Source organism: Gigantopelta aegis, chromosome 15 (assembly GCF_016097555.1).
Source record: "Gigantopelta aegis isolate Gae_Host chromosome 15, Gae_host_genome, whole genome shotgun sequence".
Classification (NCBI taxonomy): Eukaryota; Metazoa; Mollusca; class Gastropoda; order Neomphalida; family Peltospiridae; genus Gigantopelta; species Gigantopelta aegis.
This window is the reverse complement of record NC_054713.1, coordinates 45285428-45303360: the sequence shown is the minus strand read 5'-3', so window position 1 is coordinate 45303360 and position 17933 is coordinate 45285428. Positions and strand designations below refer to the sequence as shown.

General features: G+C 37.6%; 1 protein-coding gene across 1 annotated transcript; it reads right to left on the bottom strand.

The window, feature by feature from the left end:
• Positions 1-982: 982 nt before the first annotated feature.
• On the bottom strand, positions 983-16993 carry LOC121389855. The gene is made up of 7 exons (XM_041521502.1): positions 16647-16993; positions 15921-16103; positions 14512-15878; positions 12519-12812; positions 10729-11009; positions 4679-4864; positions 983-4237 (listed from the first exon to the last, which is right to left on the bottom strand). Exons 1-7 carry the CDS (start codon positions 16931-16933, stop codon positions 4100-4102), a joined length of 2736 nt encoding a protein of 911 aa, XP_041377436.1. The 5' UTR covers positions 16934-16993; the 3' UTR covers positions 983-4099.
• Between the last annotated feature and the right edge of the window lie 940 nt (positions 16994-17933).

Here is a 17933-nt window from a genome sequence, read left to right as displayed (position 1 = left end):
ATCAATAAAAAGTGGAATATACTGGTTATGTAGATGGTTCAATAAAGTACTTTTAGGTACAAATCAAATGTATATATTGTCATATAATACTTTGTTGGGTCAATAATTAGGTCAACCATCCGTGATTGTGCGTCTTTAAAAACCCAAAAGTCAGCCACCATAAACTCCGAGTCTTGTTACCCCTGGTCCTGTGATGATCTCAGATAATCTGCTCAGACATGACATTTGGGACAGACACAGTGGTCGCCCTTGATGTGACAAACGGAAATAAACTGGCGGATAGTCGTAAAACAAACACCCATTTCCATCCTTTATTTTATTTAAATTGGTAAAACAAAGTTTCACACCCACACAGAATAAAAAAACAAACAAAACCCCAAACAACCCCCCCCCCCAGAACATCAATAACAAAACAAACCAAACGAAACCAAACTGCCTCTCTCCCTCCAAACAAACAACCAAAAAAACCCTACCCCCACCCTTCCCCGAAAACCATCAACACCACCCCACCTCAAATCTAAAAAAAAAAAAAAAAAAAAAAATCAAAAAAAAAAAAAAAAATCACAGCCAAAAACCAAAACCCACAAACAAATGCCACAAAAAGACGGTTAGCCATAACCAAAACAAAAACAAGAAGAAGAACAAAAATCCACACAAAACACAACATGGTTTGAGACATTTATTCCTTGTTATAAGTAACAGTAGGCCTATCAGAAAGCCATCTATATATAAATATACATAAGATTGTAAACATACATAAAATATAAAATATCCGATCGCATGTCTCAAGCAGATGAGGACGTTTGACATCGCGTGTATAAATAATGTTCAAATATATTCTCTCATATATATATAAGGTATTTACAGCCGTTGCACTTGAAGCTGACTTACGCGTCACAGACATGATTGCCAGGTTAACTAAACGTCACAGTGTAATCGATTTCTATCGCGTTGTTTGTTTATTGGACGTATGATAATGGTGACCTGGTCATCACCTAGGAGCAGCCAGTCGCATGTCTTGAAATTGTTAACACACGTACATGTGTTAACAAATATGTGTAATCATAAATAACACATGGTGTTCTCACCAACGGGTGTGTAAGAAATTGAAATACGTCATATAATTTATTCACTGACTCTACTTTCTGGAGTACCATTTCTATTTCACATAAATAATACCCCCTTCACATACACGGATTTTTCTTATGAGTCCTTACGGATCACTAACTCGTAGTCAATCGCAAGCATCCGTAAATAACTCGCTGGTATCCGTAAATAACTCGTCACAACTCGCAACAAGTCGCAGACACTCTTAAGGATCCGTGAAAGGAGAGGCAATTTTTTTGACATGTCAAAAATCTTCTTACGATTGTCCACGGATTGATTTTTCCATAAATAACTCGTAACAATCCGTAAGTATCGTAGACCGCTCGCAACAACAAGTAACCATCCGTAAACTGCTCGCAAGAATCCGTAAATGACTCGTAACAATTTTTTGTACAATTTGTTACGGTTAGTTTACGATTTATTTACGGATTATTTACGGATTATTATGAGTGCTTACGTGTTCTTTACGATTTCATTCGGGTCGTGTTACGATGGCTTTACGGATTGTTACGAGTTATTACGAGCACTTTACGTGTAGTTACGAGTACTTTACGAATAGATACGTATACTTTACGTATTCTTACGTATTGTTTACGATTTGGGGAAAAGTATAAAAGCTGCAAGATTAATATATTTTTTGGCAAAAAATCGTAAGGACTCGTAAATAGTCGTAACTAACTCGTAACTATTCGTAACAACACGTAAACAGGTCGTAACTAACACGTAAAAGCTTCGATGAATAGTAACATTCCGTAATATACTCGTAACAATCCGTAAAAAGCTCGTAAGTTGCTCGTAGTTATCCGTGACAACTCGTAACAAATCGTGGAATTTTGCCGTAAATACATCGTAATAACTCGTAATAATCCGTAAATAGCTCGTAATAACTCGTAACAACTCTTAAATCGGTTGTAAAAGTGGCCAACTCGTAAGGATCCGTGAATTTGTGCGATCCGTAAGGACTTTTAAGAAAAATCCGTGTATGTGAAGGGAGCATTACATACAACACATGAACGATTAGAAACGATGAATTCATATATACATTGTATGTATGTGTTATATACTATGTTATATACATGCACATGCCCCCTCCTCCCCCCCCCCCCCCCCCCTCGCTTCCTACGCCAGTGACATGTAACGTGCCAAAGACGACAATAATAACGGATGTAGCTATTTAAGTACTGCAAGGTGTATACCACCAAATCAAATCCCATAAACAATATTAACATATGTAGCTATTTAACTATTGCAGGGTGTATACCAACAAATAAAATCCCATAGACGACAATATAAACATATGTAGCTATTTAACTATTGCAGGGTGTATACCACCAAATCAATTCCCATAGACGACAATATAAACATATGTAGCTATTTAACTATTGCAGGGTGTATACCACCAAATCAATTCCCATAGACGACAATATTAACATAATAGTATGTAGCTGTTTAACTAAAGCAGGGCGTATACTCACCAAATCAATTCCCACAGACGACAATAGTAACATATGTAGCTATTTAACTATTGCGGGATGTACACCACCAAATCAATTCGCATAGACGACAATATTAACATATGTAGCTATTTAACTATTGCAGGGTATATACTACCACATCAAATCCCATAGACGACACATTAACATATGTAGCTATTTAACTAATGCAGGGTGTATACTCACTAAATCAAGTCCCACAGACGACAATATTAACATAATGCTAAAACAGCTACTCGCAGCAGTTTAATCAACATATACACCACGGATATAAATACTACAACCCGTCACCCTTAAAGTAAATCAGAAATCAATGTGGTGGGGGAAGAGTGTGAGTACGATGGTTCGTTCAGTACGTGGGGACGCGTCTCCGACCGCCCTAGGTCCGTAGTAGGACGCAACACACGGTTAAAGCATAGTGTGTCAGCAGGCAGGGCCGGATTTAGACCTTGGGGGGCCTGGGGCAGGGGCCCGGAGCACTTCAGGTTCGGGAGCCCCTCAACTTAGACATTACATTACATGACAAATACAAAAATGAACTAATTTTATAATTATTAAAACAATTTTTTAGCAAGGAAGTCCTTAGTCTCGGTGGCCCCTCTGGCGGGGGGGGGGGGTGTGGCAATTGCCCCCTTTGCCCACTTATAATTCCGGCACTGTCTGCAGGCATATGTGCAGGGGAGGGTTTTCAGGGTCGAAACCCCTCCCTTCTCAATCAATTTTCTCTTTTCTCAGTATATTTTCTGGAGCAGCATGACTCGACTCCCTATAAACGCAGGTCGCCACAGTCCAGAGTCCCCCCTCCTGTTAAACGTCCTGCACACACCTTTGACCTGATACATTGACTTCAAATGAAATTGCAGAAGTTTACTGACCAGTTAAAACAACATACAACTGAAGCACAACAGTGCCTGGCACATTGAAACTACTTGACATTAAATTAAAGTAATTAACTGACCAGATGAAACAACATACAACTGAAGCACAACAGTGCCTGGTACATTGAAAATACTTGACATTAAATTAAAGTAATTAACTGACCAGATGAAACAACATACAACTGAAGCACAACAGTGCCTGGTACATTGAAAATACTTGACATTAAATTAAAGTAATTAACTGACCAGATGAAATATCATACAACTGAAGCACAACAGTGTCTGGCTCATTGAAACTACATGACATTAAATTAAAGGAATTAACTGGCCAGATGAAACATCATACAACTGAAGCACAACAGTGCCTGGCACATTGAAACTACTTGACATTAAATTAAAGGAATTAACTGACCAGATGAAATATCATACAACTGAAGCACAACTGTGCCTGGCACATTAAAACTACTTGACATTAAATTAAAGGAATTAACTGGCCATATGAAACGTCATTTCATGATGACAGGCGTGGCAGTATTTAAGGAATCATAAAAACTTAGGTGCACATTGAACTTTGACCCTCGACGGAATGCTGACTGGAGTACTGTCTCCTCAAGTCTGCGATTATCTCAATCTGCTCTTCACTATACTTGATTTTCTCCTCTTGGATCGCTTGTATGGTTTAGAATTTTTCGTCCTTGGTCTGACCTTGTGGACGTCTTCTCCGTGACGAGTCTGAATTTCGTTAATAATACCTTTAGTCTAAAAATAGAAACAACACATTATCAGTCACGTGATAAGTCTGAATGTCGTTAACAACACCTTTAGTCTACAAATAGAAACGACAAATTAAAAACTACGTAACGCATCTGCATTTTGTTAACAATAGCTTTAGTCTAAAAATTGAAAAAAAGTTGCGTGACGAGTCTGAATTATTTAACAATTCCTTTAGTCTAAAAATAGAAACAATACATTATCAGTCACGTGATAAGCCCAAATTTCGTTGATAATACTTTTAGTCTAAAAAGATAAATAACCACATAAGTTTGCACTATCAAATAACAGCAAGGGCTCTGTTATATGCACTTCTACAACCCCCCCCCCCCCCCCCACACACACACAAAAGCAACAACAAAAAACCAGGACAATCTTTGACACTGAGCATTGGTTGGAATGGGAGAAAACTCGAATAAAGTTTCTCACCCACACAAAGAAGGTCGCTGCGCCTGCGCTAACAATCCGGATTTCGTCGAGCGTACAACCGTGTAGAAGGTCACGAGCACCCAGAGCAATGTCAAGGTCAACAGAGTCAAGGTTAAAGTCCTCCAGGCGTCGCTTTAAGGACTCCTTTCCAGTTTTACCCATCAACGCCTGCACTTTAATCCAGTCCTGAAACACAGACACGTGATAGAATGTATCTATTTCCAGTCCTAAAACATACACGTAATAGAATATATCTATTCCCAGTCGTACAAACATACACGTAATAGAATGTATCTATTTCCAGTCGTACAAACATACACGTAATAGAATGTATCTATTTCCAGTCGTAACAACATACACGTAATAGAATGTATCTATTTCCAGTCCTAAAAACATACACGTAATAGAATGTATCTATTTCCAGTCGTAACAACATACACGTAACAGAATGAATCTATTTCCAGTCCTAAAAACATACACGTAATAGAATGTATCTATTTCCAATCTAAAAACATTCACGTAATAGAATGTATCTATTTCCAGTCGAACAAACATACACGTAATAGAATGTATCTATTTCCAGTCTAAAAACATTCACGTAATAGAATGTATCTATTTCCAGTCCTAAAAACATACACGCAATAGAATGTATCTATTTCCAGTCGTACAAACATACACGTAATAGAATGTATCTATTTCCAGTCTAAAAACATTCATGTAATAGAATGTATCTATTTCCAGTCGTTCAAACATACACGTAATAGAATGTATCTATTTCCAGTCTAAAAACATTCACGTAATAGAATGTATCTATTTCCAGTCCTAAAAACATACACGTAATAGAATGTATCTATTTCCAGTCCTAAAAACATTCACGTAATAGAATGTATCTATTCCCAGTCGTACAAACATACACGTAATAGAATGTATCTATTTCCAGTCTAAAAACATTCACGTAATAGAATGTATCTATTTCCAGTCGTAGAAACATACACGTAATAGAATGTATATTTCCAGTCGTACAAACATACACGTAATAGAATGTATCTATTTCCAGTCTAAAAACATTCACGTAATAGAATGTATCTATTTCCAGTCGTTCAAACATACACGTAATAGAATGTATCTATTTCCAGTCTAAAAACATTCACGTAATAGAATGTATCTATTTCCAGTCCTAAAAACATACACGTAATAGAATGTATCTATTTCCAGTCCTAAAAACATACACACAATAAAATGTATCTATTTCCAGTCTAAAAACATTCACGTAATAGAATGTATCTATTTCCAGTCTAAAAACATTCACGTAATAGAATGTATCTATTTCCAGTCGTAGAAACATACACGTAATAGAATGTATATTTCCAGTTGTACAAACATACACGTAATAGAATGTATCTATTTCCAGTCTAAAAACATTCACGTAATAGAATGTATCTATTCCCAGTCCTAAAAACATACACGCAATAGAATGTATCTATTTCCAGTCCTGAAAACATACACGCAATAGAATGTATCTATTTCCAGTCCTAACAACATTCACGTAATAGAATGTATCTATTTCCAGTCGTACAAACATACACGTAATAGAATGTATCTATTTCCAGTCTAAAAACATTCACGTAATAGAATGTATCTATTTCCAGTCCTAAAAACATACACGCAATAGAATGTATCTATTTCAAATCCTAAAAACATACACGCAATAGAATGTATCTATTTCCAGTCGTAAAACATACACGTAATAGAATGTATCTATTCCCAATCCTAATAAAACATACACGCAATAGAATGTATCTATTTCCAGTCCTAAAACATACACGTAATAGAATGTATCTATTTCCAGTCCTAAAAACATACACGTAATAGAATGTATCTATTTCCAATCTAACAACATTCACGTAATAGAATGTATCTATTTCCAGTCGTACAAACATACACGTAATAGAATGTATCTATTTCCAGTCTAAAAACATTCACGTAATAGAATGTATCTATTTCCAGTCCTAAAAACATACACGTAATAGAATGTATCTATTTCCAGTCCTAAAAACATACACGCAATAGAATGTATCTATTTCCAGTCTAAAAACATTCACATAATAGAATGTATCTATTCCCAGTCGTACAAACATACACGTAATAGAATGTATCTATTTCCAGTCTAAAAACATTCACGTAATAGAATGTATCTATTTCCAGTCGTACAAACATACACGTAATAGAATGTATCTATTTCCAGTCTAAAAACATTAACGTAATAGAATGTATCTATTTCCAGTCCTAAAAACATACACGTAATAGAATGTATCTATTTCCAGTCCTAAAAACATACACGCAATAAAATGTATCTATTTCCAGTCTAAAAACATTCACGTAATAGAATGTATCTATTCCCAGTCGTACAAACATACACGTAATAGAATGTATCTATTTCCAGTCGTTCAAACATACACGTAATAGAATGTATCTATTTCCAGTCGTACAAACATACACGTAATAGAATTTATCTATTTCCAGTCTAAAAACATTCACGTAATAGAATGTATCTATTTCCAGTCCTAACAACATTCACGTAATAGAATGTATCTATTTCCAGTCGTACAAACATACACGTAATAGAATGTATCTAGTTCCAGTCTAAAAACATTCACGTAATAGAATGTATCTATTTCCAGTCCTAAAAACATACACGTAATAGAATGTATCTATTTCCAGTCCTAAAAACATACATGTAATAGAATGTATCTATTTCCAGTCGTAACAACATACACGTAATAGAATGTATCTATTTCCAGTCCTAAAAACATACACGCAATAGAATGTATGTATTTCCAGTCCTAAAACATACACGAAATAGAATGTATCTATTTCCAGTCCTAAAACATACACGTAATAGAATGTATCTATTTCTAGTCCTAAAACATACACGAAATAGAATGTATCTATTCCCAGTTCTAAGACATACACGAAATAGAATGTATCCATTCCCAGTCCTAAGACATACACGTAATAGAATGTATCTATTTCCAGTCCTAAAAACATACACGTAATAGAATGTATCTATTTCCAGTCCTAAAAACATACACGTTATAGAATGTATCTATTCCCAGTCCTAAAAACATACACGCAATAGAATGTATCTATTTCCAGTCGTAAAAACATACATGTAATAGAATGTATCTATTTCCAGTCCTAAAAACATACACGTAATAGAATGTATCTATTTCCAGTCCTAACAACATACACGCAATAGAATGTATCTATTCCCAGTCCTAAAAACATACACGTAATAGAATGTATCTATTTCCAGTCGTAACAACATACACGTAATAGAATGAATCTATTTCCAGTCCTAAAAACATACACGTAATAGAATGTATCTATTTCCAATCTAACAACATTCACGTAATAGAATGTATCTATTTCCAGTCGTACAAACATACACGCAATAGAATGTATCTATTTCCAGTCCTAAAAACATACACGCAATAGAATGTATCTATTTCCAGTCGTACAAACATACACGTAATAGAATGTATCTATTTCCAGTCTAAAAACATTCACGTAATAGAATGTATCTATTTCCAGTCGTTCAAACATACACGTAATAGAACGTATCTATTTCCAGTCTAAAAACATTCACGTAATAGAATGTATCTATTTCCAGTCCTAAAAACATACACATAATAGAATGTATCTATTTCCAGTCCTAAAAACATACACGCAATAAAATGTATCTATTTCCAGTCTAAAAACATTCACGTAATAGAATGTATCTATTCCCAGTCGTACAAACATACACGTAATAGAATGTATCTATTTCCAGTCTAAAAATATTCACGTAATAGAATGTATCTATTTCCAGTCCTAAAAACATACACGTAATAGAATGTATCTATTTCCAGTCCTAAAAACATACACGCAATAGAATGTATCTATTTCCAGTCTACAAACATTCACGTAATAGAATGTATCTATTCCCAGTCGTACAATCATACACGTAATAGAATGTATCTATTCCCAGTCGTACAAACATACACGCAATAGAATGTATCTATTTCCAGTCCTAAAACATACACGTAATAGAATGTATCTATTTCCAGTCCTAAAAAGATACACGTAATAGAATGTATCTATTTCCAGTCCTAAAAACATACACGTAATAGAATGAATCTATTTCCAGTCCTAAAAACATACACGTAATAGAATGTATCTATTTCCAATCTAACAACATTCACGTAATAGAATGTATCTATTTCCAGTCGTACAAACATACACGTAATAGAATGTATCTATTTCCAGTCTAAAAACATTCACGTAATAGAATGTATCTATTTCCAGTCCTAAAAACATACACGTAATAGAATGTATCTATTTCCAGTCCTAAAAACATACACGCAATAGAATGTATCTATTTCCAGTCTAAAAACATTCACGTAATAGAATGTATCTATTTCCAGTCGTACAAACATACACGTAATAGAATGTATCTATTTCCAGTCTAAAAACATTCACGTAATAGAATGTATCTATTTCCAGTCTAAAAACATACACGTTATAGAATGTATCTATTTCCAGTCTAAAAACATACACGCAATAGAATGTATCGTAATAGAATGTATCTATTTCCAGTCCTAAAAACATACACGTTATAGAATTTATCTATTCCCAGTCCTAAAAACATACACGCAATAGAATGTATCTATTTCCAGTCGTAAAAACATACATGTAATAGAATGTATCTATTTCCAGTCCTAAAAACATACACGTAATAGAATGTATCTATTTCCAGTCCTAACAACATACACGCAATAGAATGTATCTATTTCCAGTCCTAAAAACATACACGCAATAGAATGTATCTATTCCCAGTCCTAAAAACATACACGTAATAGAATGTATCTATTTCCAGTCCTAACAACATACACGCAATAGAATGTATCTATTTCCAGTCCATACACGTCCTAAAATCTATTCCAGTACACGTAATAGAATGTATCTATTTCCAATCGTACAAACATACACGTAATAGAATGTATCTATTTCCAGTCCTAAAAACATACACGCAATAGAATGTATCTATTTCTAATCGTACAAACATACACGTAATAGAATGTATCTATTTCCAGTCCTAAAAACATACACGCAATAGAATGTATCTATTTTCAGTCCTAAAAACATACACGCAATATAATGTATCTATTTCCAGTCGTACAAACATACACGTAATAGAATGTATCTATTCCCAGTCCTAAAAATACACACGTAATAGAATGTATCTATTCCTATTTAGTCCTGAAAATCATACAAGTAACAGAATTTAACTATATTTAGTCTTGAAGAAAACATACACCTTCGTTCGTTCGTTCATTCATTTATTCTTTTTTCTTTCCTTCCTTCCTTCGTTCATTTATTCATTGTTAAACACTGAGGACATTACTTGGAACACACCACATAGTATAATACGTACTATTATTTATATATCGGACAGTATATTACAAACCACGACATATCATTTATAAAACTAGATACCAATTTCTAATACGTTACAACCTGTATGACGTTGCCATGGCGTTAAAGTGTCAGATCCTACTAGTCTTGAGTCTGGACTCTAAACGTTTTATAAGAACGGGGCCGGAGACATATCAAATATTTACCTACACGAGTAATAATCTGAACTGTAACAGCCTCGACGATCAGAGAGTTATAGGTAACAGTAAACCAAACAGTATCATACCCGATTAACGTTCGAAGTGTTCAAGTTTTTATTAGAGAGCTAAATACTTCCATGACAGGCCCCATGCTTATAAAACTTTCAGTCTGGACTCAAAACTCTAGCAAAAGGGTCTGATACTCTAGCGCCATGGCAACGGCATACAAAGTATATCCGTATGACGTCATTAGATATGGAGTGTAGACTAAAAGTTGTATAAGCAAGGGCCCTGCTGTTGATGAAGAACGTGACAAGTCTTGTAAAATTCATTTGGCCAATAAATTATTGTAATTTGACTTCAGTGCAAATGGACTATTGGGTCTAGTCTAACCTTTGTTTCATCAGTGAAGTTCCCAAGAAGAAGAAATGCTGCCATCAGAACACTATGGACCGCTTCTGGCGGGGCGGCGTACCCCTTCAGTTCAGCAATAGTGGTCTGGTCCAGCTGCATGACGTCATGCCACAGTCGGTGGATGTGACTCAGTCTCTCTATCAATCTCTTGGCCGTCTTTATGTCATCCCCCATGTACGATTCGTAACTCTTCTCTTTTATCAGGTTCACTATCGCTGTCAGACGCTTCAGGTCACGTGAGTTAATGGCTTCTACGAGTTCTGTGGAAAGATCAATTTTAAACTGCAACGGCTATCATATGACATTTATCTATCGTTAAGCCTAAAGGAAAAAACAGTCTAGCGAACGACAGCGATCGTTCGCCTTCCTTAACATGGATCTAGTTTACGTTCAGGAATCGCAAACAACGCTAACGTTCGGCAGATGATGCTGTCCTGCTATAGTGAAGCGTATACACCAGGCTAGAGAACATGTTTACTACTTTGCGACTGGGCGCAGGTTTGCTTGCCGTTCCGCTAGCAAATATTTTGAAACTCTCCTTCCATCATTCTGCTAAAATAATTTCATTTATTTACTGAACGTGATAATGTTTGACGTTCGTGCAAGTATGAAGCACAGAACCGCTTTACACACTTACGTATGAACGACGTAGTTTTGATTTAGTAAACTAGTCTGGGAGTGGCAGTCCTCCTTTTGGCGGTGCAAGAGGGATGCAATCTCCAGTAAAGGATCTGCTCGTGAGTGGCTGTCCTCCTGTAGACGAGGCACTATTGTCCGAACCAAATTGTTAACAACTACGAAAAATTACTCTGCTACCTTTAATTGCCGTTAAATTTCCTCCAAAGTTTGTCCAGACACAAATCTTGAAAAAACCATTACAATGACACAGATTCCACATACCAGATGATAACCATGTCACCTATATCGACTTCGCTGAGAGTGCATAGGGAAAAAAGCATGTAATTTGGTATCAGCTGCCATTTTGACTTTTTATGGAATATTCTTCAAGAGGGGTGAAAGGATAGGACTTAATCTAACAACGTCATAACATGTTATGATATAAAAGGAAACGTGATGACGTCATATTATTATTATTTTTTATTATTATTACTATTATTATTATTTTATTGATACCACTAGAGATCATCGATTTCATAGTAATTGTGTCACATTCTTTGGAGGCTTTCACCCCTTTTGTAGAGTATTCCATAAACAAGCAACATGGCAGACAGCAGAAAACTGCATATATTTTTCCCTATGCAATCTCAGCAAAGACAATATCGGCGACATCGTTGCAGTCTCGTGTGTGGAATCTGTATATTTGTAGTGGTTTTTTTGCAATTTGTGTCTGGACAAACTTTGAAGGAAATCTAACGACAATTAAAGGTAGGAGAGTAATTTTTTGTAGTTGTTAACAATTTGGTTCGGACAATAGACAGAGATTCATAGAATCAAGCACTATTTTGCCAAATGCCCATTCCACTCTGTATTGTGCAGAGATACGGTCATGGCCATGTACAGTATTATGATTTGAGATTGAGATTCGACCTACAAAATATATTTCCTCGTCTGAACAATTTCAAGTTCTCTTTGACCTTGAGGCCCAGGTGAAATTACTTTCCTTCAACCACAAAACCGTCATTGTTTTTTTAAAACTATTCCCACCAATGTATATTTAATGTTCATAAACACCTCCATGCTTTACTATTCCCGCCAATAAATATTTAATGTTCATAAACCTTTATGACCTCCAGACTTTATTGCCTTACCTTTCCTCGCCTGGATAATTTCAAGTTCTCTTTGTGCTTTTTTCAGCTCGGTTGCCACCTGCTCTGACGTCATCACCGACTTCTGCTGTGACGTCATCGCCTTCTGCGTGTCATTGTCTGCCTTACCATCAACCTTGTCTGTCTTATCATCAACCTTGTCAGTTTCCTTGGTAACCTGTGACGGGGATGTTTTAGCTAGATCTTTGAGCTCGACTATAGTCTTCAGCAATTCTGGCTCATCCATAGCTTCTGCTGCCAACGTGATTCTGTTAGCAAACTGCGCGGCTTTTGTCTCTACAATACAATATATTACATTACATTACATTACAATACAATGCAATGCAATGCACAATACAATACAACACAACACAACACAACACAACACAACACAACACAACACAACACAATACAATACAATACAATACAATACAACACAACACAACACAATACCATCTTTATTGCCACCTTTGTTTATAAGTTTGTTAAAGGGAAACTTTCCGATGGTGGTAATAGTACTATTAACAGCAGCAGTAGTAGTAGTGGTGGTGGTGGTGGTGGTGGTAGAAGCAAAAGAATGAGATAGGCAAGCACCCGTCGAATTTAATCTTTGATACATTCATCATCATCATCATCACCACCACCACCATCACCATCATCACCACCACAGCCATCAAAAGTATCATCACCATTATCATTATTACCACCATCACCATCAACACCAACGTCTTCATCAGTACCACCACCATTACCATCATGATCATCATCATCGTCATCACCATCATCGTCATAATCATCATCGTCATAATCATGCTTATTATGAACATTACTGTCATCATTTCTATTCACCATCTCTTACAATAATCATGTCCATGCTTAGAACAACTTAACCATAATTCGATATATAACAGGTAATAATCATCATCATCATTACCACCATCATAATCATCACGACCATCACAACGATCATCATTATGAACTATCATCATCATCACCACCACCACCATAATCATCACGACCATCACAACGATCATCATTATGAACTATCATCATCATCATCATCACCACCACCATCATAATCATCACGACCAACACAACGATCATCATTATGAACTATCATCATCATCATCATCACCACCACCACCACCATAATCATCACAACGATCATCATTATGAACTATCATCATCATCATCATCATCATCATCATCATCACCACCACCACCACCATAATCATCACGACCATCACAACGATCATCATTATGAACTATCATCATAATCATCATCATCATCATCATCATCACCACCACCACCATAACCATCACGACCATCACAACGATCATCATTATGAACTATCATCATCATCATCATCATCATCATCATCATCACCACCACCACCATAATCATCACGACCATCACAACGATCATCATTATGAACTATCATCATCATCATCATCACCACCACCATCATAATCATCACGACCATCACAACGATCATCATTATGAACTATCATCATCATCATCATCATCATCATCATCACCACCATAATCATCACGACCATCACAACGATCATCATTATGAATTATCATCATCATCATCATCACCACCCCACCATAATCATCACATCCATCACAACGATCATCATTATGAACTATCATCATCATCATCAGCATCATCATCATCACCACCACCACCATAATCATCACAACCATCACAACCATCATCATTATGAACTATCATCATTATCATCATCATCATCATCACCACCGCCACCATAATCATCACATCCATCACAACGATCATCATTATGAACTATCATCATCATCATCAGCATCATCATCATCACCACCACCACCATAATCATCACAACCATCATCATTATGAACTATCATCATCACCATCATCATCACCACCACCATAATCATCACGACCATCACAACAAACATCATTATGAAACATCATCATCATCATCATCATCATCAGTTCTCTTCACTCACCTTCCTCTGCCGGCGTGCTCGTTGTCGTTGTGGTAGCAGACGACAGCTTGAGTCTGATGATCTGCGGGGTCAAGGGTGAGTGCAGACTGCTCGGCACGTTTTCGGGAACCCTGTATTCGATGACGTAATCAACTACACACTCGAAACACTCTCCGTCTTTGGGTTTTCCTACAAACCTCAAGCCGTAGTTACCATGCTTGGGTAGCTGCACCGTGTACGTGATGACGTTGTCCTCGACAAACTCCGTGACCAGTTGCTTAGCGTCGGATCCCAAGATCTCGGCTCCGAAGAGAGACATAGAGTAATCGATGGGTTCCGTCATCTTGAAAGACACCTGCACCTCGTCTGTTTCCGTATAGATCATGCCCGAAGGGTGGGACAGAGGAACGAGACCTAATTCACGGCAAGCGGGTTTCTCCCCAATCTTGCCTTCAAAGCCTCGCGGGTAACTCGGCCGAGCTATTTTCTGGGCAGATTTGATCATATAATTACAGACGTTCTTTTCGGCAGTAGTCTCCCCTTCTTCGCCATTAGAACTGGTTGCCGACAGACGCAGAGAGTACTCTCCCTTCTTCGGAAGTTTGACGCTGAAAATTAATTTGTTGTCCACGTATCTGTGCACCACTCGATCCTTGATATTTACCTCCCTTGTCCCACCTCTTGAAAGTGCGGAAGAAAAATTCAGCTTGTCCACTTTTTCTTTGTCTATAATTTCGAACATAATGTCGACCTCTCCGTTTTCTCCCGCCTTGACGAATCCACACAGGTGACTAATGGGAGACAACCCCGTTTCTATCGTCTCGATGCCAGGACCCCACCCGTTATCCGGGGTGTCCGGGAACGGAATACACCTGTCTTTAGCTCTTTTGAAAACAAGTTTATAAACTGCTATCCAGTCGTAATCGTATCCGGGTTCTGTGATCCTCTTGTCCTTGCCAACCAGCTCCAGACGAAACATCCCGACCACAGGCGACCGAATCTTGATGCTAAGTATATCAGGTTTTGGTTTGTGCATGAAGACGTATCGGTCGTATTTGGGCGAAAACCCAGGAACCCCTTTCGTCTCCTGTCTGAATAACAAACAGTAGTAAGAATGATATAACCCTTCCCCTTCAGGAATCTGAAAGAATATCTCCTCTTCGCCACGAGCAGATTTGATGACGCATTCAGGGTGCGACAGAACCGACATACCGAGATCGAAAAATCTGTCCTTGAGGAAAACCATCTCTTCGAATCTGTCTGGCGTGATGGGTTCTGCCCTCAGCTGCCACTCCTCGACGAAAGGAAGATGAGTTGAAATCAACTGCCTGGGGTCGGTGAGAAAATAGTTCTCGTCACACGTGTACACAAACTTCTTCCTCGAGACTCTACTGCCATTGTCAGGGGAATCGTCTCCAGTATCTAGCCACTCGTCACCGCCATCACTTCCGACCGCGCATGCGCCCCAGTAAGCGTTCAACAGTCGCCAGTTTCCATCTATGAGCACAGCGTTCCATTCTCCGTAGTGGACATTGTCGTCGATCGTCTGGCCGACGTCGTAGTTGGAGCCTTTCAGTTTGCCGTGGATGATGACGCAGATAACGCTGCACAGTCTACAATAATTGACGTGAATTTGTAAGAACTTAGTGAGAGAACAAAATAACGTATCCGCACCATTGCTAGCATGAAAGACGTGTGTTACAAAGAAGAATTTTGATGGCCAGAAGAAAAAAGACGAGATGATGAAGAAGAGGAAGAAAGAGAAATTGAAGAAGATAGACAAGGAGAAGAAGAAAAACAAAAGAGAAAGAAGAAGAAGAAGACGACAAGAAGAAACAGGAGGGGAAAAATTATAAGTAGAAGATGAAGAAATACTAAGAAAAAGAAATGGAAGAAGAAGATTGAGAAGAAAAAGAAAACAAAGTAGGCGAAAGAGGAGGAGAAGAAGGAGGAGGAGGAGGAGGAGGAGGAGGAGGAGGAAGAAGAAGAGAAAACTAATGACCAGAGTTCATTTATATGAAACCGATAGAGAGAGGAGGGCAGACACAGAGACAAAGACAAAACTGAAAGAGAGAGAGAGAGAGAGAGAGAGAGAGAGAGAGAGAGAGAGAGAGAGAGAGAGAGAGAGAGAGAGAGAGAGAGAACGAAAGATTAACCTGCACAAGATGCTGACTAGCTGGGCGTAGTTTCCCTTCTGGTTCTTGATGCGCCACAGCTGGTAGTACGGCGTGTTGGGATCGGGCTGGGACTGCGGCAGCAGCATCTGGTCCACCTGTATGGACGTGATCCACCGGTAGATGATCCTCACCCTCGCCAGTGCACTCTTACAGTCATTCGTCAGGTACTTCACCAGGTCAGGGTACGGCTGTTTCAGTAGGCTTTGGGGAGCCTGTAAGCGAAGACAAAGAGTTCTCTCTTGTGGGTTATGAATCACATTGTCCATCTCTTATTGCGGGGGCCTAATCCACTGTTTTCCGATCTCATGATGCAGTGCAAATATACTTAACAAAAATATAAATTACATACAAAATATTCATTATTTGTTCATTACAATAACAGCCAGATGTTTGTTACTATGGAGATAAAATGCAAATTCAAACTGTGTTAACCAGACGGTCATCTTTGTGTTTGTAATTTGAAAGAATATAAATTAAAAATTAAAACAAATAGTAAATGAAATCATTTGGGTGTAATAATTTATGGGCATGTACTTCAAGATATAAATTTTTACATTTCACAAAGACCAAAAAACCAAACAAAACAAAAACGTTTTTGGTCATTTTGACAACATTGCCCCATCGGTGCCCCAAACGGATATTTCTCGTCCCCGCCAGTGCACCAAGACTTGTATATAAAAGGTCGTTGTATGTGCTCTCCTGCCTGTGGAATGGTACATATAAAAGATATGTTTCTACTAATAGAAAAAATGTAGCAGGTTTCCTCTCTAAGACTTACCAAATGTTTAACATCCAATAGCCGATTATTAATAAATCATGTGCTCTAGTGGTGTCGTTAAACAAAAACAAACTTTAACTTTTTATGCATCTTTGAGAGTACACATTTAATTTAGTTTTCTTCGTTTTGTCGTCTGCCAATTACCGTATCTGCTCGCGCGTCAACCTCGCTATAATCCTTGGGATTAAAGATCTCCTCCCTGGAAGTGGGGGGAGGGTGGGGTGGCGGGAGGTTTGCTATGCTGTCCAGTTTCTCCACCCAGAGGCAGTGTTTCTCTGAGTACTTGTAGGAAGGGTGGATCTGGTAGGTGGCCAGAAACGACTCTGGAATCCGTTCTGCAGAAACCTGGATTAAAACAAAAATAATAAGAGAACATGATTTCAAGCATTTTTGTTAATACGCTAAAATTTGATTTAACGATACCATTAGAGGACACTGATTAATTAATCATTAGTATTGAATTGTTAAACATGTTATAATAGTCTTCA